The sequence below is a fragment of the Solanum lycopersicum genome, chromosome 5, assembly GCF_036512215.1.
Source record: "Solanum lycopersicum chromosome 5, SLM_r2.1".
Lineage (NCBI taxonomy): Eukaryota > Viridiplantae > Streptophyta > Magnoliopsida > Solanales > Solanaceae > Solanum > Solanum lycopersicum.
Window position 1 is genome coordinate 2,121,602 of NC_090804.1, and position 13,718 is coordinate 2,135,319.

A 13,718-nucleotide genomic window follows, 5' to 3' on the forward strand; every position below is an offset into this window, starting at 1 on the left:
CTAAACTTCTAGAAACACTCATCTTTGGATTAATTAGTATTGGATTAAAGAATTAGGTTAGTTAATCCCCATTATTTGTCACGTAAGATAAGAGGTGAGATATCTCAAAATTAAATTTAGAATTAAATTTATAATCTGTTTTATCGACTGTACATCTTATCATTCAACGTGAAATTATTTTATTTCACTTTTCATATGGAATAAATTATTCTAGAAATTATGATCTCAGGATTATAGTTCTAGAATAATATAATTTGCCTACTAAATAATAAATGAACCTAATGTTTCATTAAAAACAACTTAAGATACAATTTTTTACAAAAAATAATAATATAATATCATACTCTTAAAACATAATGTGAAGTATAATAATAGTGTAGAAACAATTTCATTTGTGTTACAAGAGAAGTAGTTCGAATAGTAAATATCACTCTCCTCAAGTTGCAAAGTTATGAGTTTGATCTTATAAAAGCAATAAGTGAGAGCCTATAAAAGAGGTAAAGAAAAAAAATGGAAAACTACCAAACTAAGTAAAGATAACTATTATATATATCGCGTAGTGATGCTTTTAAATATTATATAGATAAATATACTTAGCGTTTTATGACAAATCTTTCATCTATTTTCCCCTCTCACGCCACTCTCTTACCTCTCTCCCTGTCGCTTTTTCTCTCCCTCTCTTCTTTCCTATCCCATTTCTCTTTTGCTCTCTCGTTTCCTCGTACAATTTATTGGGTGACTCTTGTACTTTTTCTTCTTTGTTTCTTATCTTAATAAGCGATCTCATTAGAGTTTTAGCTAAATTATTATCTGTACATGTGATGTTTGACATTCATTTTTTACTCTGTGAACTAGTTTTTTTGTTGAATTAACGTTGATATATCAAAAGTTTTCATTATGAATTCTCGATTTGTTTTTCAATGTTTGAATCTTCTCTTCTTTCTTACACTGATACAACCAATTATATACGTATATCAAAATATTGTATTTGTGTATAAACTAATAAACCTAATCAAATTGTGTCATCTTTGATTTAATTATACATATTAATACAATCAATTGCATCTATGTATTATAAAATCGTTTGTGTGTCATGAAAAAATTATATTGTGTGTAAAACAATTGATACAACTATTATCATACTATATTTGTGTATCCAAAAAAAAAAAGAATACGATACAACTATAATCAAGAAAAAATGTATTTGCGTATATATATTAGGGATGATATAATATTCAAAAACGTATTAATACTTCTTTCTGTATATCACAACAAATTGATATAGTTGTATGAGAAAAATTGAGTTTTAAGAATGATATCATATGTAATTGTGTATATATGTATATGTGATGTGTATCTCAATTTCAATCGAGATACAATATATGCAACCTGCTCGCCTATTCCTCTATCTCTCTCAATTTACCTAGCGTCATCGTGTATATATGAATCGGTAATTTGCTTCTTTTTTTTTATTACTGTAACTTGCTTAATTAGTATGAAAAAAATTGAAGAAACAACAGATATAAAATTAAATTGAGATAGTAAGATTGATAAATATAATAAAATTGTGATTCAGTGTAACTGATTGATTATATAAACGAATAAGTTTGATATTATTGGTGTTAAACAAATCAATGTTAACCAAGCTCAAGATTTTATTGACATTTTATTTTGTACTAGACTTATTTTATTACCTTCATTAATCAAAGAATGTATAAAATAACCATTTTATATATAGATAGATATAATAATAAAGTCGTGTTAAGAATGACTTAAAATTAGGGGAATTCATTTTTCTTATTAAATATTATATCCACAAATCAAAGAAGTTTACATGTATACTTAAGCCCCTTTAATTATTTTTTCATAGATAATTGTTGACTTCATGGTTGATTTTGTTGACAAGTGGCAACACTAAGTCAATGAAATGAATGCTTTGATTAAAGTTTATATAGTGGTGAGTATTAATTAAATATTATTTCGTAGTGCTGCTTCATAGAGAAAAAAAAACTATATAATTAATAGTTTTTTTTTTAATAATTATGATTAGAAAAAAAGTTAATTACTAATTAATTAAAGCAAAAAAGGTTGCAAAGCCGGCACCGGCGGATATTCTCACACCTGTAACCCTAATTAATATTTTTTTCCTTTTGTTAATTACGGGAAAAAGTAATTAATGGAACTAATTATCCATAAAGGTTACAAAGGTGGGACCCACTCAAAAACGAGATAAATCAAACTATAATAAGATGGACGGTTTGGTGGTAATATATTCTGGTGGCTGCTCTCGATTTATTTTTAGTTGTCCATAATATTATAAATATAATTTAAAAGTTACTAAATATATGTATTATTTCGATCCAATTTGAACTTATTAGTAATTCTCATAGGTGTTTTTTAATATATTGAATTTATCAAATTTGAATTATAATATATAATTATTTGATTAATAAAAATGAAAGGAGGAAGTATTGACAAATACTTACTAGAATTATTCACTTTTGTTTAAAAACTAATGTTTGATCATGAAAAAATTTACATTTAAATTTTAAAAATATCTCAATATCTATTTTCACTTTTTAAGTTGGTAAGTGTATTGTGACATTTGAATTAGGGTAGAAATTTCTTTGTATTTTGAAAAACATAGAATTTAATTTATTATATTATATTATTCATTATGAGATATTAAGAATCAATTTGATTGTATGCTTTAGATAAAAATCAAGTTGAATAATAATTTTATAAATTTTAGAAGTTGGAGAATATAATCATAATTGATATATTCTCTACAAAGGTATAGCAAAATATAATTAAAGCTTCAAAAAATTTAAATAAAATAAAATAAGTTTAATTTTTATAACAAAACACCTACTTATATTTTTTTTACTACAAATGATGATTGAGAATTGAACATGTTATCTACTCTCGTTAAAAGTAAACATATTTATCAATCACTTTTAAGGTCAAATCAATGAATTTTGTGATTGTTATTAACCTATAACTTCATATGTAAAATCATAAAATGTGTTATTTCTCCTTTTAGTCGATAATCTATCATAAATGATCCTTTTCTTTAACATCTACGTATTTTTTAATTCAAATTTCAGTTATGAAATTATACTAAAAAATGCTATATACATAGCGTATTTTAATTCGGTAAGAGTATCTCATTTTAAATTAATATCATCTTTAAATATTTTATTACCTAATTTAAAGATAAGGTGAAAAGTTTAAAGAAGATTAGGGTATAATTTTTTAATAAATTTAGAAATTAAAACTATATACTAATTTTATAATACAGAGATTAGTATATAGAGCAACCCACGTGCGGCGACACGTGGCACTGGGACCGAGGGCGATGTCTTTTTTACTAAATTGAAAGCGGATTTAAAAATCCAGGGGCTTTGGCACGTATGAACACTGACGAAATGGGAACTTTGTCGTTCTACCACATGCGGCGCACGTGCGAATCCCAAAAAAACACACATTTTTTATTTTATTTAATTTTAAACAAAAAATAATAAAAACTTTTTATTTACACACGCACGGAACAAATTAGTATATACTTCCTAAATAATAACACCTTATACAAATTAGAATAAAGTATAATATGAGAATTCATAAATTAATTTATAATATGAAACATATGTTTATTTATATATAGTAAAATAATATTAACGCTACTTCACCTTATATCGCCTTACCATAATTAGTTGTTCGCTCCCTTTTCGCTTTTCGTTGTTATTATGGAAATGTTTTTTTATATTATGTCTCAGTTGATTATTAAGATCGTCATATTATATCTCGTTTATTCATGAATTTAGTGATGATAAAAAATGTATCCTATTTACATGTCCTTGAATTTACATATTTATTTTCAATAATGAAAATTATATTTAGAAGTATACACTTTTAAAGTTATAATTTGAATTAAACTTAAACGCCGATAATTAAGAATGTTTTTCGGACATAAAAATTCCAAGATTATTCATCTTGGACATAAAAATAATAATAATCTAGGGTAATTTGGCTTGAACATAAAAAAAAAATATAGGGTTATTTGGCTTGAATATAAGAAATTCAAAGATAATGTAACTCGAACATATTTTTTTATATAGCTAATCTTATTTAGTAATGAATTAATAGTACATAATCAAATATTATTAAATGTAATGACATATATATATATATATATATATATATATATTAACAATCCATTATAGTTATTATACGTTGTTGAGAAAAAATTTATCGGTAATGGTTGTTTACATCAAATCCATACGATTTCCATTATTACTTAATTTAATAAAGTAAAACACATGCAAATTAATTATGATTAAGTAAAATGAATTATAAATTTAAACATATATTATGTATATATTGACTTGATGTGAAAACTCGATACAGATAAATTTTATCCTATATCCATATTATTGTTATTATTCTCTTCTTTATTATGTTTAACGTCGCGATTCCACTACTACACCTTCTTTAATTCTCATACTTAATCTTATTATGCTTTACAATAATCAAATTTTTTTAATTAAAAACAACTTTACTATGCTTAACATCGTAGTTTCACTAATATATCTTCCTTGTACTCTGTTTATAAAATTACACTAAACTTATATTATTGTTATCGATCTTATATTGAAAGTAAACATAATTAATGACATGTATATATATTAACAACCCATTATAGTTATTTTACGTTATTAAGGTTATTCTCTTCTCTATTATGTTTAACGTCGCGATTCCCCTACTATGCCTTCTTTAGTTCTCATACTTAATCTTATAATGCTTTACAGTAATCTAATTTTTATTAAAACCAACTTTATTATACTTAACATTGTAGTTCCATTATTATATCTTCCTTAATATCAATTTTTTTTTAATTAAAAACAATTTTTATACATTTTACTTATAAAATTACACTGAACTTATATTATTACCTTCAATTTCTACACTCCTTAGGTTATTATTATCGTTATCATGTTCAAGTAGAGATGATGTAAGATAATTTAAAATATTTGAATAACAAAGACACCAAATGGTACACTATCACTTAAGAAAATAAACGGTGACACGGCATTGTGTTTAGCTAAGCTTAATCCACTTAATTGTCATTTTCTCAACCTCCTATCTTTATAACTCCTTTAAATTGTCTTTACCTTTAATCGGTTTGTATTTATTAGCTATTTAGTCAACATAAACTACAATTTTTACATCATAATACAATTCATTTTATCTTACGTTACATAAAAATAGAAAATCACCGCTTCATTGGGACTCTCAATTTTGAAGTTTTCGGAAAATTTTTTGTTTCTAAGACAGTTGTTAAGTAAATGGTCGGTTTTAAAAATATTAGACTTTTCTGAAAGATGATAAGGTTTTAAAAATTCAAAGAGGTGGAAGAGGTGAAGCGGTGGTTTAATATTTTGTCATTGTTATAGGTTTTAATATTTACATATAAAAAAAAATTGAAGTAGGAACAAAACTTGGATAACATCATAAAAAAATTGTTGTTTTCCTATTTAAACTTTTAATTGAAAACTATTATTAATTCGTAAGTTAAGAAAATATAATAGTGTCAAAAAAAAAAAAGTTATCCAGTACTTTAGTGAACATTTTAAGTTTTTTTTTTAATAAATGAAAATATTTATTAATTCGCGTTAGAAATTATTTTTAGCAATGTAAAAGCCTAAAAAGGTACATTTCTAATAATATTTTTTTTTGATTTTTGATGAATCTTATTAAAACTAGACTCAAAATTAATCAGGCTAGTAAATATTTATTGTACATATTCCAATACTTCTCTACAATTTTTCAATTATTTCTTTTTAATATAGAAAAGTTATAAGCTACGACTTTAATTTTTATTTTTTAATTTAAGTCATTTAATTGTAATTTACGGTTGTTCAAAAGAGGAATGCATTATGATGTTTTTTTTTTCACAAGTCAAAAAAGTATACACGGATTCGAAATTACAACAACCAATCACCATCATTTTGTTTTACTATTTGAATCTAAAAAATGATATTATTTTATTATTTTTTGCTCTTTATGTATACTCAAAATAAATGGTTTTGTATTCTACTTTGAGATTTTACCGTATAGATGTATTTATGCAAATTATTTGAAATACATAATAAAATACGTCAATCAATACTATAGGTGTCAAGTTACTAAAGATATTTATCTCAATTAATTTATCAGTATAAAATAAGGTGAAACTAATTATTTTAATTTTAACCCTTGTATTAAATATTCTTAAAATAAGATTAAATTATTATATTTTTTAAGCGAAATGCAGTTTATTAGATTATAAAAGAAAAACACAACACTAATATAAAATGGAGAAAATAATGTTTTGAAATGTTTGTCAAAATATAGGTGCATATATTCGAAAATCAATTATATTATGGTATTAACAAATGCAAAAGATGAATGGTCAAATACTAGCTATGATAATAATCTCAAATTAAAATGTGAATTTGACTTACAAAATTACCAAAGATAGATTAAGTCAAAAAGAAATCTTACCTTATAATCTAGAAATATTCAATTTTTTTTTATTTTGTAAAAATAAATTAAAATATAAGAAGACTAACAATTGGGCGTTAGATGTGATTATCTAACACATGGAAAAGGACCACATACAATTTAGGGAATAGAAAAGATAGTTTAAAACTACCCTACCATCACTTTCTATCTTTTGGTGTTTGGTCATTGGTAGAAGATCATCTTGAAGTTTGATAATCATCACTTTCATAATTAAGAGATTGTGACACAAATCCAAAGTTTTACCTCTCTATCACCAAATATAATTTCGATATTCACTGTCTAGTTCAACATCATGAAATATAACAAAAAAACATGATAATACGATTATATTTAATATTTTTCAGTTCTAAATTAAAATTCTATATCTGTCCTAAATCAAACTTTCAACGTTTTATCTATCTATCAATAAATATAATTCAAGTATTACTAAGTTATCGTTATCGAACTCAACATCGTTATGAGATGTAATAGAAACGCGATAATACAATCGTATTCAATATTTTTCAAAGTTAAACTAAAATTCTATCTTTAATCAATATTATCTTATATTAAAAAAATTGAAATTTCTACGATATTGTGACAATAAGATAAAGGTTAAAAGACTATAAGGTGAAAAGTTGGACTTAAAAAAGTTTATGTTTTAATTATGGCTTAATTTAGGGTGGGGAACCGCCTAATAGTACAAAAATATGATCACATCAAAGGGGTCAATTATAATAATGTTTGATGACCTAAAATTCTATTGGAATTTGGCAACTTTTTTTGTAATTGACTCTTGTTTGATCAATACAATTGACCAAACAAAATCTTGGAGGTTCTAATTTTAAAAAATAAAATAAATTAGTGGACATTCTAAAAAAAAAGCAAAATAAAGAGACAAAAAATAAATAATCAAAAGTTTGATTAGTCCTCAAAATGAAAAATAGACAACAAAGCTTGAAGCCGACTTTAATTTTAAATCTTTTCAACTAAAATAATTAAACGTGTATATATTACATTATTCGGACTATAAAAGTATATATTAAATTATTATGATTATATTGGAGAATCTATGCACAGTTATAAAGCGTGTGTAATATTTTAATCATATTAATTAATCCTTATTAGGATTTAGTTGTCTAGTTTGATTTGTTTTCATTGTGTTTAGAGTAGTCAAAAAAAAAAAAAAGACGTTTGAATAAAAATAGGTCAAAAAATGATATACTATTAGCTTTTTTACCACCTAATATTATAATGTGAAAGTCAAATATGGAAGTTACAGATTTTAAATTAAAGTCTTAAAAATATTAAATTGTAAATTTGTAGTAAATATAATTCTTTAAAAATATCATGTAAGTATTATACTGTGAAGTCAAATATGGAACTTAGAAGTTAGAGGTTAGAGGTTATAAACTAAAGCATAAAAATATTAAATTATAAATTCGTAGTAGATGAAATACTTTAAATATACCTTGTATTATTATACTATGAAGTCAAATGAGGAAGTTAGAGAGTTAAAATTTAATCGAAAAACATTAAATTGTGAATTTGTTGTAAATGTAGTTCTTTGAAAATATCATATAAGGATTATACTATGAAGTCAAATGTGGAAGTTAGAGGTTAGAGGTTATAAACTAAAGCGTAAAAACATTAAATTTTAAATTCGTATTAGATGAAATACTTTAAATATACCTTGTATTATTATACTATGAAGTCAAATGTGGAAGTTAGAGAGTTAAAATTTAATCCGAAACATTAAATTGTAAATTTGTTGTAAATGTAGTTCTTTGAAAATATCATGTAAGTATTATACTATGAAGTCAAATGTGGAAGTTAGAGGTTAGAGGTTATAAACTAAAGTGTAAAAACATTAACTTGTGAATTCGTAATAAATGAACTATTTTGAAAGTACCTTGTATTGTTATACTATGAAGTCAAATACGGTAGTTAGAGAGTTAAAACGTAAAAACATTAAATTGTGAATTCCTAGTTAATGAATTTTTTTGAAAATACTTTGTAATATTATACTATGAAGTCAAATATGGAAGTTGGGGAGTTAAAACTTAAAGTCGAAAAACATTAAATTGAGAATTTGACTAGTAAATGAACTCCTTTTGAAAATCTAAATATAACTTTTACTATTAACCTAACTTTTACCAGTAATCTGATCGTAATAAATATCATTTTATTGAAATTTGACCAGTTCAGTCAAGATTAATGTAACGCCCCTAACAAAAAGACACGCTAGTGTGAAACGAGGGCGAGTCAAAAATGAATAACAAAGACATACTAATGTGAAACGAGGATAAGTCAAATATAAATAATAAATTTTTAAATTGATGAGCCTTTTTTACGTGAAATAAATTTTGTTATTAAATTGATACTATGAAATTAAATATGTATGCATAATTTGCATTTTGACCACATTTTTATTTTATAATTGAATTGGAGAAGAACTATAAACTATATAGTGTAGAAATTTTTTATTTACATCAAATACGTTACTATGTATTTCATTTCTCATTAACAATAATAACTTATAAATTATTAAATAATATTTATTATTCAATAAAATTTTAAAGGCAACTTTATTAATCGTCGGATACTTTGTGTTACTTTAATATGTAACTGATAAAAAAAAACAATAAACAAAATTTATTACAAAAAATATTACATTTGCACTATATACGGTATACATACGTATTTTCACTTCTCAATAATTTTTAAAATTTACGTATTATTATTTAATGTGTAACATATTTTTATGAAATACTGGATACTCCTATATATAACTTAAATAATTTTTTTTTTTTACTATTAACATAATTAATTATATATAAACCCAAAAAAAAATACTTTTTAAGAAGTATAAGTAAAGAAGTAAGCTGTAAAGTGGGTCCCACAACTTCCTCATCCACGCTTATCCTCCCTTTCTTCCCACCTTTCTCTTTGTCTTTTTTGTATTTTTTTTCCCTACTTTTATTACAATTTTTATTTTTATTTTAATATACAACAATTATACACATAATATCCAGCTGTTTATTATATAAATATATTTTATTTATTTAATTATATATAATAAAAAAATATAGTTAGAGAGAGAAAAAAAATGGGAAGAAGAAGAGAGATAAAGTATAGTATTCCTTCTAAAATTATGCCATAAAACCTTACTTTGATTTTCAGAGAGAATCCAAAGGCTTCAAAAAAAACACCCCACCCCCCCATAGCTTTCTTCTTCCTCCATTTTTTTCCTTTTTTTTTTTTTTATAAAAAAAAAAAAACAAGTAACTGCCCCTTATACTAAGTACAAACAGAAAAACAGAAAGAACAAAAGAAAGAAAAAGACTATAGAGATAGATAGGCAAAACCAAGAAAATTAAAGTGGTAGAGGTTTTTTTTTTGTATATATATAGAGGGAAAGGAGTGTTCATTTCATTCAGTTCAGTTTCAATTGCAATCAAAGGTTTCTCTCTTTTCCTCCTTTTCATTTCATACAATTTATAAAAAGAAAATCTTTCTTTTTTTTGAGTGGTTTTTTTTGGTTTGGTAACAATGCAAGAATGGAGTTTTGGTGTTTGATTGATTGATTTTGGTGAATTTGAGCAAAAGGGGGTTGTTTGATCTGAATTTTGGGGATCTGGGGGTGTAAAGTTTGAATCTTTAATGATTCTTGCATGTTTATTTGATTAAAAAGATTTGATTTTTAGGGTGTTTTTGGTTTTGGGGGGTTTTTCTCTGTTTGATTGTTTTTACAGGATCTGTTGGATTGGATTGAATGCTGAATGGAGTTGCTTTTGATCTGGATTAGAGGTTTTTTTTTTCAAGTTGAATCAATGAGGGATTATAGAATTTTTTTTTTAGTTGAATCAATGAGGGGTTATAGATGTTTGTGGTTTTTTTTGGTTTACTGAAAAAATCCTGCATTTGTGTTTATAAGAATTGTTTTTTTTTTTATACATTTTAATGTTACTGGTATTTGATTTGATTTTCTCTAACTGATGATCAAAACTGATGTTGAATGATATACAACAAGGGAAAAATTAGTTTTTGTGGTTTGGTGATTGAGAATTTGTTTTTTCTGTGTGTTGTTTGAATTTTAACCTGGTTTTGATGAATCTTTTGGTTTTAGGGTTGTTCTACACTAATTTTGTTATATGGATATCTGTTTTGTTAGGACTGAGCACAGGAGGGTTGCGGAACTGGTGTTTGTTCTAGGGTTCAATCTGGAAGACATGTTGGAGGATCGTACGTGTATGGTTCAAAGGGATTGTCTAACAGAAAATAACTGGACGACGGGCTGCATGAGTTATCACATTGATAGGATTGATGCCCAGAATGGCAAAAGGCCATTGGAAAATGACGAGGAAGGTGTAAATGTGCAATGCAAGTTGCAGAAGCAGTCTGATGGTTCTGAGCTAGATGGAGGGGTTTTCTCCGTGGGCAATTCTTCAGCATCCGCTGATGAGCAAGCTGACAATCAGGCTCGTGCTGTAGAGAATTTCAATTCAGCAATCGCTGATGAGCAAGCTGACAATCAAGCTCATGCTGTAGAGAATTTCAATTCAGCAATCGCTGACGAGCAAGCTGACAATCAGGCTCGTGCTGTAGAGAATATTGATTCAGCATCCGCTGATATGCAAGCTAACAATCAGGCTCGTGCTGTAGAAAAAATTGATTCAGCATCTGCTGATGATCAAACTGACAATCTGGCTCGTGCTGTAGAGAATTTTGATTCAGCATCCGCTGATGAGCAAGCTGACAATGAGGCTCGTGCTGGGGAGTATTTTAATTCAGCATCCGATGATGAGCAAGCTGACAATCAGGTTCTTACTTGGGAGGATTTTGATTCAGCATCCGATGATGAGCAAGCTGACAATGAGGCTCGTGCTGGTGACTATTTTGATTCCGATGATGAGCAAGCTGACAATCAGGCTCTTGCTTGGGAGGATTTTGATTCCGCATCCGATGATGAGCAAGCTGACAATCAGGCTCTTGCTTGGGAGGATTTTGTTTCAGCATCCGATGATGAGCAAGCTGACAACGAGGCTCGTGCTGGGAAGAACTTTGGTTCAGCATCCGCTGATGAGCAAGCTGATAATAAGGGTCATGCTGAGGATGATTCTGCTGCAGCACCCCCTGATGAGCAAGCTGGCAATCAGCATCAGACTGGGGATGATGCTGGGGACAATGCTGATATCAGTTCGCTTATTCCTGCCATTGGCCGGGATAACTCTGTAAGTTCTCTCGCTTGGTGCTCAAGGTCAGATTATAGCACCTTAGCATCTTTGAATAGTGCATTTCGCTCATTAGTTAGGAGCGATGAGCTGTATAGGTTGCGACGAAAAATTGGTGTGGTGGAGCACTGGGTGTATTTCTCGTGCCAGCTGCTCGAATGGGATGCATTCGACCCCAATAGGCGCCGTTGGATGAAACTGCCGACGATGAATCCCAATGAGTGCTTCGTGTTCTCCGACAAGGAATCTTTGGCAGTTGGTACAGAGCTTCTTGTTTTTGGAAAGGAGGTGTTGTCACATGTTATTTATCGGTACAGCTTACTGACAAATACATGGACAACCGGGATGCAGATGAATGCGCCTCGATGCCTGTTCGGTTCTGCCAGCCTTGGAGCGATTGCCATTCTCGCTGGCGGCTGTGATTCACGAGGGATAATCCTTAGCTCGGCTGAGATCTACAACTCGGAGGACGGCTCGTGGAGGGTATTGCCTAGCATGAACCGCCCACGGAAGATGTGCTCTGGCGTTTTCATGGACGGTAAATTTTACGTGATAGGGGGTATTGGTGGAGCTGACGGGACGCTGATGACATGTGCTGAGGAGTATGACCTGACAACAGGAAAATGGACGGAAATCCCAAACATGTCCCCTGTGCGACCTAACGCTGGTAGGACTGATATCCCTGCTTCATCCGAAGCACCTCCACTGGTGGGAGTTGTTAATAACGAACTATATTCTGCCGATTATGCTGCCATGGTGGTTAGGAAGTTTGACAAGTCAAGCAAGACATGGGTTACCATGGGAGGGTTGCCTGAAGGAGCTGCTTCCATGAATGGATGGGGTTTAGCATTTCGTGCCTGTGGCGATAGATTGATTGTAGTTGGAGGTCCTAGGGCTATGGGCGATGGGTATATTGGGGTGAATTCGTGGGTGCCGAGTGAAGGGCCTCCAGTATGGACCTTGCTTGGCAGTAAGAGTTCTGGTACTTTTGTGTATAATTGCGCAGTTATGGGGTGCTGAAGATTTGGCAGCACCATGTAGCGGGTGTTTGGGTTCCGATCATTACATAATTGGTTTCCGGGGGCAACAGGATTCTTGCTAATGGGTAATTTATCAAAAACTTTTTTATCTTATCAGAAAAAACTTTCCTTTTTAACCTCTTTTCAGAATGGGGAAGCACAAACTGGACTCAAGATTCAACTACATACAAGGTCTTGAGTACAATTTTCTTTTCCATTTCAACTTCAATCAAGTCAATCGTCTTCTCCAGTAACATGATATTCCAAAGGTGGTCATCAAAATAGTTTTAAGGTTAGGTGAAATAACGAGCAATACAGTTATAGTTTTTCTATTAGTGTCTGCTAAAAGCTACTATATAGATAAGTAAGTAGTAGAAACTTGGGTCCTTTTTTGGGTTTTGCGATCTTTATTTTCTTGACTTAGTCGAGGAGAGAAATAAAGTTCTGCAAGGTTGTTCTTCGGCATAATATAGGCTTGTGTATTAGTACTTTTATATTTTCCTGCAGTTGGTCGTCTATAAACCTAGTTTACTTGTAAGACAGTTGGTAGCGCTATGGAAATGAAAATACTTTTGTTCCAACTTTCGTTCTCTTACCTCTTCTTTTTTAGAATTTCTTTCCTTTATTACGCTATATATCTGCTCATCGATTATTATGCTTGTTCATCTTTATTATGCTTACTCATCTTTGATTATTTGTGAAAACTGGAAAATGGTGTAGTAATGTATCAGTTTGTGTATGGATGATGTTTAGACCTTATGTTTCTTGCATTCGTGGTGAGCACGAAAATCAGATGCTTGTGAATCGTAAACCAGCTTCTATGTATGGTATGAGATCCAGTTTTCATTCATTCCTTGTCTCTTTTGCGTTTTCCCTATTTGTCTTTAGCGTAACAATCCTGTTTTAGGTTAAACAATTACAT

General features: G+C 28.7%; 1 protein-coding gene across 1 annotated transcript; it reads left to right on the top strand.

The window, feature by feature from the left end:
* Nucleotides 1–9,576: 9,576 nt before the first annotated feature.
* Nucleotides 9,577–13,377, top strand: LOC101257964 (F-box/kelch-repeat protein At1g26930). Its single transcript, XM_010322374.4, has 2 exons — nt 9,577–10,006; nt 10,718–13,377. Exon 2 carries the CDS (start codon nt 10,776–10,778, stop codon nt 12,795–12,797), a length of 2,022 nt encoding a protein of 673 aa, XP_010320676.1. The 5' UTR covers nt 9,577–10,006; nt 10,718–10,775; the 3' UTR covers nt 12,798–13,377.
* The last annotated feature ends 341 nt before the right edge of the window (nt 13,378–13,718 follow it).

What these genes read in the sequence shown, in the direction of transcription:
- LOC101257964 (XM_010322374.4), top strand. Translation starts at nt 10,776, where the DNA reads ATGTTGGAGGATCGTACGTGTATGGTTCAAAGGGATTGTCTAACAGAA.